The sequence below is a fragment of the Ochotona curzoniae genome, unplaced genomic scaffold (genome assembly GCF_017591425.1).
Source record: "Ochotona curzoniae isolate NIBS_2020 unplaced genomic scaffold, NIBS_Ocur_1.0 contig_883, whole genome shotgun sequence".
NCBI lineage: Eukaryota > Metazoa > Chordata > Mammalia > Lagomorpha > Ochotonidae > Ochotona > Ochotona curzoniae.
This window is the reverse complement of record NW_024466599.1, coordinates 31125629-31145648: the sequence shown is the minus strand read 5'-3', so window position 1 is coordinate 31145648 and position 20020 is coordinate 31125629. Positions and strand designations below refer to the sequence as shown.

General features: G+C 45.0%; 1 protein-coding gene across 1 annotated transcript in view; it reads left to right on the top strand.

Moving 5' to 3' along the window:
* The window catches only part of ABCG5 (ATP binding cassette subfamily G member 5), a 28615-nt gene extending 8816 nt beyond the window's left edge, over positions 1-19799 (top strand). Inside the window, exons 5-14 of the mRNA XM_040993165.1 lie at positions 2446-2448; positions 4208-4340; positions 5102-5241; positions 6002-6131; positions 6582-6795; positions 6898-7103; positions 7891-8029; positions 13665-13850; positions 18422-18534; positions 19351-19799. Of these exons, the coding sequence (XP_040849099.1) occupies positions 2446-2448; positions 4208-4340; positions 5102-5241; positions 6002-6131; positions 6582-6795; positions 6898-7103; positions 7891-8029; positions 13665-13850; positions 18422-18534; positions 19351-19544 (1458 nt within the window). The 3' untranslated portion in view covers positions 19545-19799. The remainder of the gene's footprint in view (positions 1-2445; positions 2449-4207; positions 4341-5101; positions 5242-6001; positions 6132-6581; positions 6796-6897; positions 7104-7890; positions 8030-13664; positions 13851-18421; positions 18535-19350) is intronic.
* The last annotated feature ends 221 nt before the right edge of the window (positions 19800-20020 follow it).

Genomic DNA, 20020 nt, shown 5'->3' with positions numbered 1-20020 from the left:
CACGCCAGGCCCTAGGAATTTTTAAAGATATCGATTACAGGTTTGAAATGATCAACAACGAATTTCACCTGTTTCTCTTTGCCTTTGAAAATGTGGCTACAGAAAATTTTCCCTTTCACGTGGAGCTGAGGTTGTGCTTCTACGGGATGTGGCTGTGCTTCCAGCTACGTGTTCAGTATTATTTGCCTGCTAATATTTTTTTCTTTTTAAAATCTTTATGTATTTGAAAACCAGATTTACAGAGAGTGAGAGAGATCTTTCATCCACTGTTTTACTCCTCAGATAACCACAACAGACAGGGCTGGATCAGGTTGAAGGCAAGAGCCAGGAGCTTCTTCCAGGTCTCCCCTGTGGGTGCAGAGGCCCAAGCACTCGGGCCGCCATCATCTCCTTTTCCCATGTGCATTAGCAGAGAGCTAGATCAGAAGCAGAGCAGCTGGAAAGTCAGCGGGCACGTCTATGGCACGGCAGCCTTGCAGGTGGCTGGCCCTGCCCATGGGTTTTTTTCCTCTACTTGCTTTGTGGTATCTAAAAAAGCCAAAATGGATTGAGTAAATGAAGGAAGAAACCACTCATCTGTCCACTCTGTCTAGGCTCCAGTCTGTCCTTAGAGGTACCCAGTTGGGATGTAGCTGCAGTTATTTCCCAGGACCAGATAGCATTGTGCTTGCGAGTGCCCAGGAGTCCTGGCTATAGCTTTGAGTGTAGCGGGGCCTGAGCCAGGAGCCTGGCCTCAAGAAGGGCCTTGACACTGACTCAGTGGTGCCCTGCATGGTTTCCTGCCAGGAGGTTACCTTACAACATTTGGCAGGTGACACCGGGTTCTTGTTTCGCCAGGTTGTACTCTGAGCCCTCCTATCTGGCTGGCACTAAGCAGGGCTTGTTGGCATCACAGTATCTCCTTTCATCCTGATATCAGCTCTGGGAGGGAGGCCCCTCCTGCTATCTTGCAAATATAAGACACTGACACCCATGAGGTTAATATCGGACATCTGGGAATGGCACCGTGTTGGCACACCCCTTGTCTTGACTCCCGTGGTCTGGGCAGGCAGAGAGCAGAGGTCAGTCACTGGGGAGGCTCTGTGTGCATAAGTGTGTTCTTGTGGCTTGATAGCCCTGACAGTGGATAGCCAGTGAAGAATCAGGCCACGTAGCCCCTCTTCAGGCTCACTCTCTCTGTGTCCATAGCATCTCTTTCTCTGAAATGGGCAGAAAAACCTCAGTGGTCTTTGGGTGGGCAAAATGAAGTTGTGGGCTCTTTAATCCCTGGCCTTGTGCAGAGAATTCAAGAAAGCCATTTGCTGAAGTATCCTGGAAACTCCGGGCACCTTGAGGTCTACCAATGGCAGCTACGTCACACTTCCCAGGCGCGGGCAGCCATGGATGTCCTGTGCGGCTGACAGCTCCTGCTGGAGGGTCCCTTCTGAGCAGACCCAGTCTGGAGGAAGTGGTTTAGTGAGAAGGAAGTGCTGAGGGTAACAGAGGAGACCCCAGGCAGATCTGCTTCTGTATTCCAAGGAAAACAAAGCCTAGGTGCTGTGGGCAGGTTGAGGGTTCTCTCTGCAGAGAGGGTTGGCTAAGCCACATGCCTCGCATGCCCACAGTGCCAAGTGCAGACAGTCCTGCCCTCAGCTCCACTGATGGTGAGTCCTTGGGCAAGTTATGGAACTCTGAGAATCCGCTGTCTCTCTCCCAGTAATTGACAGTCATCAAGAGCGTCTCTTCCAGGGCTCATGTGATAGCAACATCTAGGGCAGTGTCAGGCTCCATGAAAGCACAGGGCAGGAAGATTGAATCTGATGTTCCTCGGGGCCCCTTCCGAGGCTCTGTGAATTCCATTTCCCATACCGTTGGCCTACGTGGAGAGACTTCCAGGCTTAAAATCCTGGGAAGAGTCGCTGAAGTTCTCCTCTGTGCTTGCTGAGGCTTCAGAGTCAAGGAGGAGGCTCAGTGATCCATCCCGTGGCTCAGTGCATCAGCCTGGTCCTGATGAGCAAAGCTCCATTCTACCGTCCTTCCACTCCCAGGCTAAAAGGAGACTCACTCCGCTGCCTCCCGCCCCAGCTCCCCCCAAATCAGCCCACACTAGCTTGTTCTCTTCTTTCTTCTTGTATTTTCAGTTGTGTCCTTTCCTTTGGTCAAGGTTTCATCAATGCTCTCGATCCTACTCCCTGTCTTTGGAATTTCATTCCACATATTATCCTCTTCCTCCATTCTAGTTTGTCATTGTTTAGCACAATGTTTTTCTTTCTTTTTTCATGATACAGTAACCTGGTCTCCACAGGGATGAATGAGAACGACACACATTGGCATGCTAGAATTCTCCCTCTCTTTCTGTCTCATCTTCACGAGGGCTTAAAGCAGACAGGGGACAATAAGCGAAGGCCAGATTTAGAAATGGAGACTTTTGAATGGGTTAGTGGTGAAGGGATACATAGAGGAAAGAAAGTGAAATTTCTTGATTAAAAAGTCAGTAAAAAAGTTTTTTTTTTTTTTTTTTTTTTTTAGCTGTGATTGTTATGAGAAAACACAGAAAGGAGGAAGAACAGGTGCAGGCAGAGGGAGAACCGGAAGAAACGTAGTTTTCTGAAGTGTCGTTCTGGGTTACACAGCGGGCCCCATTTAAAATTCTCTCAAAGATCCAAATCAAGTTTGGAAGTATTTTCAATGACTTTTGGCTGTTCACTTACAAACATTTTGCTGTAAAATCCACACTGACATTGCACTACATGAGACTGTAGGCTTTTGGGGGTTACGTAGCAGGGAAATGGGTATAGTTGAACCCAAATTGCTTTCATCAAAAATATTTAGTAAAGTTTTAAAACTCATGAAAATAAGCTCTATTTAAATGATACTTTTAGAGGATTTTTCTATCTGGACCAGACTGATGGTGGCATCAGAAAATAGGAGTTCTGTGAGATATTCATTGTCTTCTAGTGCATTTCCATGAAGCAAGGATAAACACTTTATGACAGTTAAAAACAATTTTGAACATTTATGTATTTCTTTGTCTGAATGAAGGGGAACAGAGAGAGAGAGATGATTAGCTCCTCTAGGTCACTACTGAAATGCACACAATAGCCAGGGCAAGGCCGGGCTGCAACTAGGAACCAGCAATGCACCCAAGTGTCCCACGTGGATGGCAGGAACCCAAGAACTTGAGCTGTCTGCTCCTGCCTCCCAGGGTGCATCAGCAGAAAGCTGGATCTGAAACAGAGTAAGCGGTGATTGCAGTAGTCACTCCAAAATGAAAGGTGAGCACCCCAACTGGTAGCTTAACTCACTGCATCATAAGGTCCTCCTAGCAGTTTAGTTTAAAATTATTTATTTGAAAAGTAGATAATGGCCTGGCATGGTAGGCTAGTGGCTGAAGTCCTTGCCTTGGATGCACCGGGATTTCATATGGGTGCCAGTTTGTATCCTGGCTGCTCCTCTTCCCTTCCAGCTCTCTGCTTGCGGTCTGAGAAAGCAGTAAAGGATGCCCAAAGCCTTGGGACCCTGCAGCCATGTGGGAGACCCAGAAGAAGCTCCTGGCTTCAGATTGGCTCAGCTCTGGCCATTTTGGCCACTTGGGGAGTGAATCAGTGGACAGAAGATCTTCCTCTCTGTCTTTCCTTCTTTCTGTAAATATGCCTTTCCAATAAAAAATAAATAAAGTCTTTTAAAAAAAAAGTAGAGAACTGAGTGTGGCAGGGACGGAAGAGAAAGGTGGAGGGAACTAAAAAGGAAGATTTCCCAAGCACTGGTTAACTCCCATATGCCTATAATTGCTGAAGCTGGACCAGGTAAAAGCTGCAGGTCTGGAACTTGCTCCAGATCTCCTAAGTGGGTATACCAGGGTCTCAACTACTTGACCGTCACCTACTGCCTCCTAGGGTACACCCTGGCAGGCATCTGGAATCAGGTAGAGCGCCAGGACCCAGTCCCAGGTGCTCTGGTAAGAGTTACAGGCCTCCCAAGTGGTATCTTATTTGCTGCCACAAGACCTTCTCCCAGTATGAGTAGTATCATTCACTGAAATCTGACACATATGCTATGCTGTGATTCTTAAACCAACTTGGGATTTTGTTCCACCTGACTTGATTGCCCCTTGATTGTAAGGAATCTGAAAGTAGCCTTTGCACCCCCAGAGAGATGTGTCACCCCAGCCATGAACCAAAACTGCAGCCACAGCAATGACCATTTTTGCATTTGGTGTCTCCTGCAGGTGGAGGAAGTCATGGCAGAACTGAGTCTGAGCCATGTGGCCGACCAACTGATTGGCAACTATGGCTTTGGGGGCATTTCCAGTGGTGAGCGGCGCCGGGTCTCCATCGCAGCCCAGCTGATCCAGGACCCCAGTAAGTGAGACCCGACACAGCAGCCAGCTGCTTCTGCTGTCGTCTTCAGATAACTTCATTCCTTTTCCTTCCAGTCCTCAGTAGGAGAGGGGTCTGTGTAGAACTGGCCTCCTGGGGACTTGGTGTTTTGGGGACTGCCCTGTAATTCATTTCTTGGTGCAATTCCATCATCCACACCCAGTTTCCCAACCTCTGACTGTTCAAACTGAAAATGCTCCAATTTGTTTTGGGGGGAAGCAATGTGCATTTGATGGAAGCTATATTTGGGACTGTGAAGTGTGATCTCCCAGTGATGTGTGGAAGAGTCTTTCTCTCTCTCTTTCCCTCTCTCTCTCTTCCTTTCCCTCTCGCTCTCTCTTTCTCTCTCTCGCAGCGGCAGCAGGCACAACTCCTAGTCAAGTCCCACTGTCTTGCAGGGAAACACACAATGTTCTGCATCGTGTGTTGCAAAACTGCCATATTCGGTAGTTTAAGTGGATTCATTGCATTTTCAGCTTACGCTGTGTTTGACTTCCCGTGGGTTAGCCTGGATGCTACTCCACCATAAGCTAAGGAGCACTCTTCCAAAAACTCAGGGTTTCTGTTCCCTGAGGGCCTTTTTGTGAGCCATTTCAGGCTCTGACTCCTGCTTGCAGGATGTGAGTTAGTGCCCAGGCAGGCACCTCTAGTCACACAGCATTTAAATAAGCAGTGGGAGATTGAATTGTCTGCACAGAGCCTGGGCTGGGTAGTGGCTGAGTAGTCCCTTTCTTTGCTGCCAGAGGTCATGCTGTTCGATGAGCCGACCACAGGCCTGGACTGCATGACTGCAAATCAGATTGTCATCCTCTTGGCTGAGCTGGCTCGCAGGGACCGCATTGTGATCCTGACCATCCACCAGCCCCGCTCAGAGCTCTTCCGGGTGAGGGGTACCTTTTGTTCTGCTCAGCTCCTCAGGGTGGGTGGAGGCTGTGTTGAGCTGGGAATTGTAGTTGCAGGGCACAAGGACCTAGAGCCATTGAAGCTGAAAGTCCTGATCTAGGCAGGGCATATGGTACAAAGTCACTTACTGCGCAATCCAAGCATCAACCACAAGGGCCCTTCAACAGGTCATAGCAAATGTGCAGTACAAGAAGAAGACCACATGTGGGTGTCAAACATTTTTCACTCCAAATACATTTTTTCTTTCCATTTTTCCATGAATTTCTTTAAGCACCCTTACACTTTCTTGCCTAAAAGTTTAAGTATTTATTTTTATTCAAAAGGCAAAGAAACAGAGAGATATCTTCCACTCCTTGCTTCATTCCCCAAATGTCTACAATGGCAGGAAATGGGCCAGGCAGAAACCAGCAGTCAGGAAGCCCACCTAGGTTTGCCAAGTGTGTGGCAGGGGCCCAGGTACGTGAACCATCACCTGCTACATTCCAGGAAGCTGCATTGGAAGCTGAAGCAAGGCTCCCGGACACCTGGACAGGGATCCAGGCAATGCTAGCCACAGCTCAAGTCAGCTGCACTACGATGCCTACTCCTTTCAGGTTCTCTATACGCTACTGCATTTATCCCACACAAGAGTACAGGTGCAGGATAGAGCTCATCAAAGGGCTGATGGCTAGAAAATGTGGATTTCCCAGAAGGGCGTGGCAGCCTGACCCCTCACTAACCATCCTCTGTTGTCCAAGTAGCTCTTTGACAAAATTGCCATCCTGACCTACGGGGAGCTGGTGTTCTGCGGCACACCCACAGAGATGCTGGATTTCTTCGAGGGCTGTGGTTACCCTTGTCCGGAACATTCAAACCCCTTTGACTTCTACAGTAAGTTGTCCATGCGCAGCCTCTGGCACGCGTGTGGCTTGCACTTTCACAGCTCAGATTTCTTCCTGGGTGACATTAACCATGGCGGGTTTTATTTTTGTTTTGGTGGTTTTCCTTTTGAAGGAACTCGTCTGGCTTGGTCCATTGGCTTGTTGAAGAGAACTTCTCAGGATGAGATGGGGGTGGGGTGGGGAAGGGTTTTATCCCAATGAACATATGTGTACATTCCTTCTCTGTCAAAGAAAACTGTTGGACTCTCCCAGACAGTTGTCCCTCAGGAACCCATTAGATAGCCTTAAAATAGTCTTGGTTTATGTTAGCAACAGGTTTTATTGTGATGGCAGGAGTTTTTATGGCTACTATTTCTGAATCAATGATGACACACTAGCTATTGTATGTATCTTAGAATTACTAAACATGTGAGTTGTATCTCTTGGGACACAATTTTAGTGGACTTGACATCAGTGGACACTCAAAGCAAGGAACGGGAACTAGAAACCTACAGAAGAGTCCAGATGATTGGGGAAGCCTACAGGAAATCGGCAATTTGTCATGAAACTTTGGAGAATATCGAAAGAATGAAACACCTGAAAACGTTACCCATGATCCCTTTCAAAATCAAAGATCCTCCTGGAATTCTGTTGAAACTGGGTGTTCTTCTGAGGTAGGCGTCTTCATGAATGGCTGGAAGGTCCATTTGGGGGGGGGTCTTAGATGTTCACTCATATCAAAAGAAAAGGAATTAAAAGTGCTATTTGTTTTTCAGGAGAGTGATGAGAAACTTACTGAGAAATAAGCAGGGAGTAAGTATGCGTCTGCTCCAGAACCTCATCATGGGGCTGTTCGTCATTTTCTTCCTTCTGCGGGTCCAGAACGAGGTGCTCACAGGTGCGATCCAGGACCGCGTGGGCCTCCTGTACCAGTTTGTGGGTGCCATGCCCTACACAGGCATGCTCAACGCCCTGAACTTGTGTAAGTGTCCGCCTGCAGGAGAGACCACTCCTCTTGCAACACAGCTCCCAACACCAGCTTTAGTTGACAGAAGGTCACTCAGGGAAACCAGAGGTGATAAGGAGTTGGTGGAAGAGTTAGGGAAGAGTCTTTTGAAAGAGGTCATTTCCAAGGGGACAGGATGGCCCAACCCTCCAGCTCACTTGAACTCCATTGTTTCCATTTGGAGCCTATTTTAGGACAGAGAGCACCTGATTTCTATACTCAGCAGGAAACTAGAAGCAAGATCTAGTTGCCTGGGGGGGAATCACAATTTGTTCAGGAAAATAGATGCTAGCGGGATTTCCAAAATGCACCCCAAAGTAAAAGAGAAGCATGCTTCTGAAAAGGTGGGGGAGGGTCCCCAGAGCAGCCTGAGAGGCAATGGGCTGTTCTCCACTTCAAGGCTGCTGTGGGGGCTGGGAGCCTGAGCCATAAGAGATTAAGGCACCTCAGGTCACTCATTCATACCCCTATGGCATGTGCTTTCCTTGCATTGGGGATGACTCAGCATTGAGAGAGATGAAAATGCATGGCATGTTTTGCAGATGTATGGCAACTCAAGAAGAATGTGGGTTTCTGGGGGTGAGGGTGGGGGCACTTATTAATCCAGGGATGGCAGATTCCTTCCTGCCATGACTAAGGGGGCTGCCCAGCTGGTCTTCACCATTTATCCCTGAAAAACAGGAAGTCTGGCTTTGGCTAGCTCTTCCTCCTTCCCTCCACTGTGTGGTCCCTGAGTGTTCTGACACCTGTCTTGTATGCCCAGTTCCTGTGCTGCGAGCTGTCAGCGACCAGGAGAGTCAAGATGGCTTGTACCAGAAATGGCAGATGCTCTTGGCCTATGTGATTCACTCCCTGCCCTTCAGCATCGTTGCCACACTGCTTTGCACCAGTGTGTGCTACTGGTAAGGGGGTGCATGGGGCACTCAACTCACCCGTGGAGTTACAGGGTGCTCTGGGTTTCAGACCAGTTATTATGGATAAGTGAAGCCAGTCGTGGGCTGGGTGGCACCTGAGGGCTAATGAGGACAGCTAGGGAGTATCACATTTCAGTCAGTGCTGAGCTTTGGCCATGGCAGAGGACCCTGAAGTAGCTGGTGCTTAGCTGCATGGGGGGCCCAGGTGCAGGGGTCTGAGAAAGTGCTTCCCAGGAGTTCCCCAGATGGAGCTGCTCTGTTTCCTGAGGACATCACAATTGGGTGGGTGAAGGGGGCATAGAGACAAGGAATCACCATGTGCAGGGGGCATGACAAGCCCTAGAACATCCCTGATGCTGTTGAGTTTGGATTGACAGCTTGTTAGCACTACTTTTCTTCTTCTTCTTCTTCTTTTTAATTTCTGGGAACCTGACCCAGTTGAGCATCCCAGCATAGGTGCAGTGAAGGTGTTTGTGTGATGACATAGGGATGGGGATCTTGCTCCATCATGGTGGTTTCCCTTCAGAAATGCTGGAGGAAACTACCCAGTCCTCCCTGGCTCTGTTAGTGCAAGGGTTCTCTGCTTGCCATCCCAAGACAGAACTTGAGCTCTTCTTGAGACACTGTCCTCCTTCTTTGGCTGGATTCATGAGCAGGTGCTCCCAGCCACAGGCAGGATAAAGATCCATGTCATACAGTGTGAATGACACTGTCGATTAAAGGCACAAGCACAGGATAAAGGAGGGCTTAGTGTTAAAGGATTTAGCCCAACTATTAGAAGTAGGTGCTGCTTTGGAGAGCGACAGAAACAAGGCTGCTTTGTGTCAACAGGAAGGTAGGCTGTCTCCTGAGGGCCACGGGTAGGACCGGGCTCCTGGTCCTGATGAAGTTTCCTCATTCCCTCACCTTCAGAAACATGCTGAGGGACGAATTCCTGAGCTCTGACACCACCCCAGGCCTCTCTGGTTCCAGCTGAAACAGCATTTGAGCAATTTTATCTTTTTTTTTTTTTAGTGGGGATCCCCTTCCTTTTAAAAAAATATTTTATTTGAAAACCACAGTGATATGGGGTTGGAGGAAGAGGAAAAAGAAGAGTAAGAGAGATAGAGACACACAGAGATCTTCTGTCAGCTGGCTCATTCTCCCAAAGACCACAACAGCTGGGTGTGAGCCAGGCTGAAGCCAGGAGCTTGGAACTCAATCCAGGTTCATGTGACCCAGATATTTCAGTCACATTTGTTGCCTCTCAGGGCACCCAATGACAGGAAGTTGCATTGGGAGCAAAGCAGGGCCTCAAATCTAGTCCCTCTGATATGGGATGTGGGTATATCAGATGGTGCCTTTTTTATTTTTAACGATGTATTCATTCCTATTGGAAAGGCATATTTATAGAGAGGAGAGACAGAAAAAAAGATCCTCTGTCTGCTGGTTCATTCCCAGTGGCCAGATATAAGCTAATCTGAAGCCTGGAGCCAGAAGCTTCTTCTAGGTCTTCCACATGGGTGCTGAGTCCCAAAGCTTTGGGCCATTCTTGGCTCCTTTCCCAGGCCACAAGCAGGGGCTTGTAAGAGAAGTGGAACAGCTGGGACACAAACTGGCACCATATTGGATCGGAGTGTATGCAAAGTGAGGACTTTAACCACTAAGTTACTGCAGAGGGGCCCCCAAAAGCATCTTAATTACTGTGCCAAATAACTACTCAGCAATTTGACCATTTTTGAGTAAAACAAATTAAAATGAAAATTGAAGACTTTGTCCATTTAGAATCTCACTGTTTCCTGCAGTTATTGGATCGAAGTGTCTGTGTTCTTCTGGGGTTTGTTTCATTTACAGAATGAGGTTTAGCCCTGTTGAATTCTGTACTTAACAAGATCTCCATTCCTTCCCCACCACTGATTTATATGCACTGTGAAATGTGTAAAGCACTGATTTTGAAGATAATGTGGTATTTGAGACTGACCATGAGAAATATCTTTTGGTTCTGTAGGACTTGAGAAAACAGCAGAAATTTAAATTAAGTTCAGTGAGTGCAGCCAGATTTTTCTGTTTTGATAAGTCAGACATGAAAACACAAGAATCTTGGGGCCAGCATGATGGTTCATTGGGTTAGGTTGCTGCCTGTGACACTGGCTTCCATATCAGAGTGCTGGTTTGGTCCTATATGCTCTGCTTCTGACCCAGCCTCCTGCTAATGCCCTTAGAAAGGCGTGGAAGATGCCCTAAGTACTTGGGCTGCTGGCACCCATGTAGGAGATTCAGTTTTATCCTAAGAAGAATCCTTTTCAGAGGCAGCATAGCTCTTAGTCATATTGCAAACACTAGAACTAAATGATATAAATGTCTTGAATGCCCACTAAATGCCAGGCACAGGTTATCTCAAGAGAACTTAAGTGCTATCCTCAAGCTTGCATTTCAGAAATGAGACTATTTCTGAAAGCCAGGAGTGTTGTAATTTTTATAACTCCTTTAGCAGCCCATCTCACCCGGACTCAGTGACAAGATCTGACTGGACTGACTTGAGGTTCTTTATTCTCATCTGGCAAGAGCACCCTGTAGCAGAAATCCTCAAGTGCTAGGGTATGGCTAGAGACCCAGACCCCACTGTGGCCTGTGATGCAACACCTTTCCACATGAGTCCATTCCACATTCAGAGCCACATCTGGCTCTTCTGCATTTCAGATCATGACTGCAGACATAAAGAGATTTCCAGATGACTCTTCCTGAAGAAAGCCATCAGACTGTTATAAAGAAGTGTAGATGTTATGCTGAGAAGTAGAACAACAACTAGCTAACGCATGGTGAACACTTGCTAGCTCTTGGGATCAGACACTGAGAGCCTTAAATGAATTAATTCATGCAATGCCTGCAGCTCTTCCACAAAAATGTTAGTACAGGTGTCCTTGTTGTTAGATGAAGAAGTTGAGGCACAACATAAGGCTGGTTCCCATCTCATGTCTGTCTTTGATGTTGTTCATTAGAAGGGAGATCAGACTGACAGAACATTTGGCTGCATGGTGTACAGGGAAAGGAACTCCTGGAGGTCTTTGGGGGAAGAATAACTTGAGATATGACCAACATCTTGAAGAACAGAAAAGGGAGCGAAGGCATGGCCGATAAAGAGAAGAGCAGGGATGAAGGTTCAGAAGGAAAACCATAATAAGCTAAAGAGAAGATTTAGTTGCACTGTGGGGAATGGAGGATTGGAAGGAACAGGAGAAATCATGACTGAAAGTCTTGGAGGCTTGGTGAGGGAGGCACTGACTGCCAGATCAACAGGCTCATAAGAATTTGATAATGGGACAAAAGCAGGATTCTCAACCAGGGAAAGATCCCAAGTCTTTGCAGCAATCTATGGAAAGGCCAAGGTCTTTCCATAGAGGAGTAGAGGAGTGGCAGCAGAAAGAGGGAATTGCTCTGAGATGCTGGCAAAGTAGAATCAAATGTATTTAGAAACTGAATGGATTTATTGGGAGTAAAGAAAGCTGCAGATGTTTGAGTGCAAGGGTGACAGCATCATTTTCAAGTTTTCCAGGAAAGAGAATGGTTTTGGGTTTGAATATGCAGCCTTTGGGATGCTACAGGACATGCAACCAGAGGTATCGATCTGAAGTTTGTGTGACAAGAAAAGATAAGAGGAATGAGTAAAGACCTGGGAATGGATGCCACAAGGGGTGCGTAGGGAGAGGGAGGAAGCAGGCTGAGTGCAAAACCTACAGATAGGGACCTTCTTCTAGCAAGAAGACAGCAGGCTGATGCAGGTGGCAGAGGGGTAATCAGAAGCTGGACGGAGAAGCAGGATTGGGAAGCATCAGATAGTTTTGAGGCAGTGTTGAAATCTCATTTAGCATGGCGGAGGTTATGGGACATGAGGTATAAGATGATTAAGTCATTGCCATCTTCCAAAAAAAAAAAAAAACAAGAGAAGGCCAGTAGGGTGGTGCCAGTGCAAGTCAGATTGATGAGGGAAAAAGGAGAAGGCAGCAGGTGCTGCTTTGAAGGGCTTGATGACACAGGGTAGAATAAGGAGGGGAAAGTTACATAAATGATTATTAGGCTCAAAGCATGGTTGTTCTAGGACAAAGTGAGTAAGTTCAACAAAAACATCAGATTGAGAATCGCTGACAATACAATTGGAATTGCACAAGAGACAGATCAAGGTTTCACAATTGACCAAAGCACTGGTGGAACAACACAGATTCGTAGATGGAAGTAGAGAAGGTCACATTTGGCAAAGACAGGTGAAAGAGCAGGAGAGGACGAGGACACAGAGACAGAACAGGACAACAGGACATCCATAAAATGGTAGGTGAGTTCATGTGTTGAGCACCAGGCCAGAGACTGAAGTTGGTGATGTGAAGTTGAGGCTTTATTAGCCATGGTGGGATATGCCATTAGAAGCTAAGGAGTGATGAGGAGATCTTAGTGGCCCAGGGGCCAGGTGAAGCACAGTGCTGAGTGGATCCAATTAGGACAGTGATGTGTGATGTTCAACATGCCTTTGATTGCTTAAGTGAGAGCAGAGTTTCCAGAGGTGGAGGAAATGGATACGGTTCTAAAGATAGAGGACAATGGGGACAGGAGGCTATGACCCAAGAGTTGGTTTTCAGAGTCTGAAATTTTGTAAGTGGAGTAGTTTTGAGCACTAGTGTAAGACACGGTAGCAAGTGGCCAAGGGCAGGCAAATGTAGGTGACTGGATAATTCTTCCCAAATACGACCCCTGGTGACAGGCCCATCGGCTCATAGAGAAGACTAGAAAAACGTTGAATGTAGAAAGAATGATCCTTGTCTAGATAAATACTTTACAAGTTTTCAGAATACTGCCATGGAGATGGAAACTGATAACACAGGGAAATAACATGTAAGAAGAAAGGCCAACAGCCTAGAGATGTGGTGGGGGAGGAGGAGGTGGTACCAGGCCAGGCATCTTCCTTTCCTTACGCTAAACATGGAATAAAGAAAACAATGGCTAATGGTCACTTACCACCTGCCTTTACTAGAGGGTAGGGTAGACAAAAGCCGGATCAGTGGAAAGGGTTGGTAGAATAAAAGGCCGTAATGGAAAGGAGAAGGCCCACAGAGGGCTAATCTGATGGGATTGGAAACAGTGAGTTTGGATCTTAAAAATACAGGGAAGCATAAAAGCTCTGTTAAAAAGGCTTTGGGAATGACAACAATAAAAGCCCTGATGGGGTTTCAGGCTGGCAGTGCTCCCACTTCACATGGGGACAGGCTTGGGGAAGGTGGGACTTGGACAGCAGGTTGGCTGAGCTGCTTAGCGCGTGGGCAGGAGTGGTGCTTGCAAGGGAGAACATGGTCGTTTATGAAGAAGCTTGGAGTCTACCAACTCTATTTCTGGTCATCAGTTGTGACTATTGTCTGTGCAATTCAATGTTTTCCCGTGAGAGCTGAAGGAGAGGATGGCTCACATAGCGTTTAGCATCCATGGAAAGAACTGTAGTCCAAAGTTTCAAATGCTGGCTCCATTCAAACAAGACCCAACAAAAGAGAGCTGGGCTTGCCCCGGACACTCCACCCAACCATCTACCCACTCACTCAACAACATGGCAATATTTTTCTTAAATAACTCTTGGGGATAAACTAAAAACTATCTATCTTCCTAGGACTCTGGGCTTATACCCGGAGGCTGCCAGATTTGGATATTTCTCTGCTGCTCTCCTGCCGCCTCACTTAATTGGGGAATTTCTAACATTGATGATACTTGGCTTTGTTCAAAATCCAAACATAGTCAACAGTGTGGTGGCTCTGCTGTGCGTGGCCGGTGTGCTTGTTGGATCTGGATTCCTCAGGTAAAAGTCAAAGCTCCAATTTATTATTAATCATCATAAGATAATGATGACCACAAGGAATTCTAGAGAATTGTAGTTGTAGTTAAATATACCAGCTCAGAGTCTAGAGTATGTACAATGCTTGCTCACTATTATTGCCCCAGACTTTGAACTGTTTACCATTTGCTCAATAAACTGTTTTTTGATTGAGAATCTTGGAATGACAAGGTAAGCACGTGGTTGATAAGATTCACCTGTAATAAGCTATTATAACAAGAGGAAGAACAAGCTGATGTTCCAGCAAAATTCACAGCCTATATTACAAGTTCAATAGCATGCTTCTTCATTCATTTCCAAGTTGGTACTATGAGTCTGTATTTCAGTTCCTAACTCCAAGTTATTTTTAGGAATAAAGACTAGTCAGATAAGAGCCTGCAGGTTAAAAACATTGATCAAGAAAGTTACAGAACTTGAAGGACATGCACTAAATATTAACAGTAATTATCTTTGAGTAACAGTTTTTTTTATACTTCACATTGTTTTTTAATGGAGAAGCATTATTGGGCACACACACACACACACACACACACATCACACATGATCTCTACAAAAGTTTGTGGAGGGGTGGGCATTTTGTACACCAGTTAAGACACTCCCTAATGTGTCTGCACCAAAACCTTGGCTGCTTTCTTCCTGCTTTCCCAGGCCACAGGCAGGGAGCTGGATTGGAAGTAGAGTGGCCTGTACTTGAGCCGGAGCCTATATGGGATGCCGGTGCTATAGGCAGGGCAATAGCCTGTATGTCTCTGTTGGCCCCTCAGTTCTTACTTTGATTCCTGCTTCTCGCTAATGCACACTCTGGGAGGTGAAGGCTTGAATCCTTGGATCCCCGAAACCTGCAGGAGAACCAGTCACTCCTGTCCCTTGCTTCGGCCTGGCTCAGCCCTGGCTGTCTGGGCTTTTGTGAAGGGAATCAGCAGATGGATGATCTGTCCCTCTGCCCATTTCCTTTCTTTCTCTCTGCCTTTCAAATCTATCAATATTTTACAATAATTACATAACAAACAAAATTAGTGGACATTTACCATATGTAATTATATGTTTAATTGCTTAGCTCTCAGAACAGTTCATTTGCAGCTAAGGGAACTGAGTTGACGTTGCTATGAAGACTCCTGCGATGTATATCCTCCCTGTATATCCTCCTGCCTGGAGGGAGGGCTGCCTTGACTCAGTAACTTCCTCTGCTTGGCTACCACATGACCATTAGCAAGTCACTGTCCTATCTAACTTGTTTTCCTCACTCATTAAACAAAGCAATCATCTTGGTCCCTTCAAGAAATCATAGGGAGCAAATACGTATCAGGAAACAGTGTAAACTCCACTGAACTTTCTAAAGTCAAGAGATTATAAAGCAAACAGAACTGGGTTTTGATCATTCAAGGACTTTTTCCCCCCACAGTGAAATCATTACATTGTATTTGCCTGTGTTACTTCAGTGAATGGCTAGCATGTACGGAAACTGTACAAATCAAATCACCACCAAGGGTATAGAATCAGCCCTGCATGATACAGACACAACCTTGGGCAACAGTTCCTATTTTATGTTATTTAAATCATTACATGTTCTGGTCACCATGGCACTATTTCACATATTCGAGTTATAGGAAAAGGATTTACTCTTAAAGGAGAGGCAGTCATCAATAGTACTAAATTATCTCAGATTCTTTGCAAAATTTTAGCAACCCAAGGCTTCACATGGCGTCTACTCCCATTACTGCCTAGAAAAGCTACTCTTGAAGGCCATTTCTTTTGTTCTTTTTTTTGAAGGTAGGTAAACTCTTCATACATAACTATTTTTTAAAAAAAGATTTATTTATTTATTTCATTGGGAAGTTAGATATACAGAGAGAAGGAGAGACAGAGAGGAAGATCTTCCGTCCAATGATTCACTCAAGAGGCCACAATGGCCAAAGCTGAGCTGATCCGAAGCCAGGAGCCAGGAGCCAGGAGCCAGGAGCCTCTTCTGGGTGTAGTTTTTGAATACGTAGCCCAGAATGTAAACAGTTGTCATAGAACTGAACTGGGCAGTTCAGTTATTTCTTATAATTTTGTGATGTGTGTGATACTTGTTTTTAAATGGCTTATTGTGAGTTTTTCTTCTTCTAATGCTTAAAAAGCATTCTTGGGCCTTGGCATGGTAGCCTAGCAGCTAAAGTTCTTGCCTTGTATATGCCAGGATCACATATGGCACCAGTTCTAATCCCGGCAGCCCCGCTTCCCATCCAGCTTCCTGCTTGTGGCCTGGGAAAGCAGTGGAGGATGGCCCAAAGCCTTGGGACCCTGCACCTGTGTGGGGGACCTGGAGGAGCCCCTGGGCTCCTGGCTTCAGACTGGCTCAGCTCTGGCCATTGCAGCCGCTTGCAAGGTGATTCAACAGACAGAAGATCCTCCTCTCTGTCTCTCCTCTATGTATATCTAACTTTCCAGTGAAAATAAATAAATAAAAAAGCATTCTTCTATATGTAATTTATTATTTTCATTTAAAGGGTTTTTTTTTTCATGATACAGTTCTATAGGAACAGGAGTCCCCCCCTTCTCCCTTGTATTATAATTTCTTTGACAACACCTGGCTTTCTGGTGCCTTTTATGAATGATTTGTCTGCACGATGTCTACAAAAGCCATTGTTCCCATGGCTAGGGGAGTTCTCTCTGAAAGCTGATCACATGCCACTTCCTACTGCAGTCTTCCTTCAATAGACCAGCAGCCTCTTCAGGGCAGCAGCTAGCTTGCTATCTCATTTATTGTAATAGTCCTTCCCAGTGGCCAGTCTCTGGCCTTGAGCCAATTAAGTTCGCAAAAATTACTTGAACTGAATAAATGAATGAATGACTGTTCTCCTATGCTGCCCACACACTGGATCAGACCACGGATGGGCATGGAGCATTCTGTGTTGTCATGTGTGAGGCAGGGGAAGATCCTGATCAAGCTGGGCGGCCATCCTCTGTGGTCATCATGCTCGTCCGGGCCTTTCTCATCTCATACTTAAACTTTGGCTGTCGCCTGTTCTCTTTTTGACTGTTCTTAATCTTACTCCAGGCATGCTCCTTGGGGTTGTCACATTAATTTTCGTAAAGCAATGGCTTCAGCACGGCCTTATCTGTGGTCATTCATCTTGCCTAATATGAAGGCCCTGTTTCCAAATGTCATTCCAAACTCACTTCCCACTTTTCCCACTTCAGTTTTGGCCTTTCTGTTTCATTTAGTTCTGGTTCTAGTCCTAGCTCTGCCTGTGTGCATACCATTTCTGCTTTCTTAGAATACCCTGCCTCTTCTAATTGCTCCCCGGATTCCCATTTACCCTAAATAGTAGCTTCTCATTGTGGTTAACTCACCTAGTGCCTTAGAAAACCTCCAATAGCTGGAAGGCTATTGGAGTTTGGGGGTCACTGGGTTTAGGTGAAACTTTAAACAGATACTGAGTGTAAGAATGTTATGGATACATGATATTGGTTTTTAATTTTCCGGGTATAAGAAGCTCACTACTATGTGTTCTTGCAATCTCAAGGATGTATATTTCATGTTCTCCCAACTACACTGGAGTTCTTTAGGGAAGGAATACGTTTTGTTTTTTAACTTCATTAAGCAGCTTCACCTTACAAATAGAAAGGATCTAATAAACCACTTTGATTTCTAGAGACTATATAGCAGACCCTGAAGGCCACAGCGTCAGCATGGGGGTTCTCCTGACATTTTCCAGAGAGGAGATGCATTTCATCTCATATGAATGCCTACTTTCTCCCTCCCTCTTCAATTATACTCACTGTCATTTTTTAAATAAAGATTTATTTATGTTTTAATTGGAAAGTCAGATTTTACAGAGAGAAGGAGAGGCAGAGACAGCTTCCATCCACTGGTTCACTACGCAAGTGGTGGTCCTCTACTGCTTTCCCAGGCCACAAGCAGAGAGCTGGGCGGGATGTGAAGCAGCTGTGATGTGAGCCAGTGCCCTTATGGATCCCAGCGCATGCAAGACAAGGACTTTAGCCACTAGGGCTATTATACCGGGCCCTAAACTCATTGTCATTTAGTCTTCACTTTGTATACCAGTTCCTTTCAATCTGTTACATCATAAATATCATTGCCTCTTAAATAATATATATTAAGTGTTTGTATCCTTGGATGTTTGTAGCAGTAATGCTTACCAAAAAAAAAAATTATACACCAATTGATCATAAGGGACTGCTAAAGTCTCTGCCTTAGTGGAGCCCCATGTAGAGGTAGAAAAGGATGAAATGATGAAATTTAATGCTTAGAGACTTGGCAGGTCATTTGTAAAATTTTCTAAACACACATACATATATTACATATATTTATCGGCATAAATATATGTCACTTGGATTTTAACAAGTTTTTTTTTTTTCTGGGCCAAAACATTTCCTCATTTTTTTTTTTGGTATTATTTTAAGTTTTTCATAGCGAGCCTAATTTTTAAAATTATATTCATATTAGAAAATATGAAATGGGAATTGCCTTTCTTTTTATTTGATAAAATCAGAACCTACTGAGTTTATTCTTTCTTTTTTCCTTTAAGAAACCCACAAGAAATGCCCCTTCCTTTTAAGATCTTCAGTTATCTTACATTCCAAAGGTATTGCTGTGAGATCCTTGTAGTCAATGAATTCGATGGACTGAATTTCACTTGCGGTGAGTACTCTGTTTTGAAACAGGACTTTTATAAATTATTATTGGGGAGCAGCTTCCTGAGGAAACTATATTTTTGAAAGAGAAGCTGTACTTTATAATAAATCAATGTAACACTGTTTTGAAATAAAGTCCAACATTTTCTCTGATTTTTAAAACAAATTAAAATGGGCAGTGAACAAAGGTCAAGAACTTGTTAAAATCCAAGCTTATGACCTCTTTGATCTTATTAGAAAGTGACAGGACTTAGGTATGCTGAGGTAAACTAGTATTCTCTGGAATATGGAGCCTGTATGTAATGGACATCCTGAAACAGGCTCAAGTGGCTCCTTACTCCCAAAATGTACACAGTAGACATTTAAATAAAGCCATTTTGGGTAAAAGTCTATCCCCTAGTCCCACAGAAAGGCAGTGGGATCTGGACAAGGTTCCCATGGGCTCCTGAAGATCCAAAGGGCATTCGGAAGGCAACTAAAGAACATGGTAGCCCTTTAGTGGATGTTTTGAGTATTTTTAGGTGATAATGTAGGTAACTTTAGGATAGTTAATGCTAAGGAATCATGATGTTTTATCGATATTCCTATATGGTAGAGAGTGTAAGCCCCAAAGATAAACTCGCCCATCTCCATCTTCAAATGAAACCAAGGCCCAGCATTCTCCCTCTTCATCTAAGTGTGACTTCTGGGTCCTCTAAACTATCCTGTGACTTTCATGAAGAAGGGTAGTTAGCACAGTGCTAAGCACTGAGCTCACATTTGGTAAATACTTAAATTACCTGAGATGTCCCATAATTGGCATTGTCAATCTTTTTTTTGGCAGGTGGCCCAAATGGTTCTATGATTTCTCACCCAATGTGTACCTTCACTCAAGGAATTCAATACATTGAAAGCAACTATCCAGGTGCAACATCCAGATTCACAGAAAACTTCTTGATTTTGTATGCATTTATCCCAGTTCTTGTCATCTTAGGAATAGCTGTTTTTAAAATAAGGGATTACATCATCAGCAGATAGTAACGAATAATGCTGGGAAAACGGACCTGAAGCTGCTACAGGTGCATGACTGCTTTGAATGTCTGGAATAGGTTTGCTGTGTACCTCTGTCCTGATGGCACATTAAGAAGATTCCATCTGTGCTCCTAGGATCCATGCAGGCCTTGAGCACAATGGAACCGGTTCATAGCCCCTTGCTGTGTGAGACTGCAAGGACATGTGGGATTGTGTGTCAGCTGATCCAAGACTGTAAGTCATAAACATTCATCAATATGGCAGATGAGAGTGACTCCATTTTTTCTTTGGTTTAGACACAGAAAAACAGGTCAGTTTAGAGACTTATGCTTTCACTTGACAGAGGATTTGTTATTAAAAAAAAAGCAGGTTTCAATGATATCTGGCTAGGGGTACATATAAAGATTGTGTTTAACTGAAGCAAAAGCATCATGCAGACTTGGGTGAGAATGCTTTTGCTATCATTTAAACCCCATTTTTCA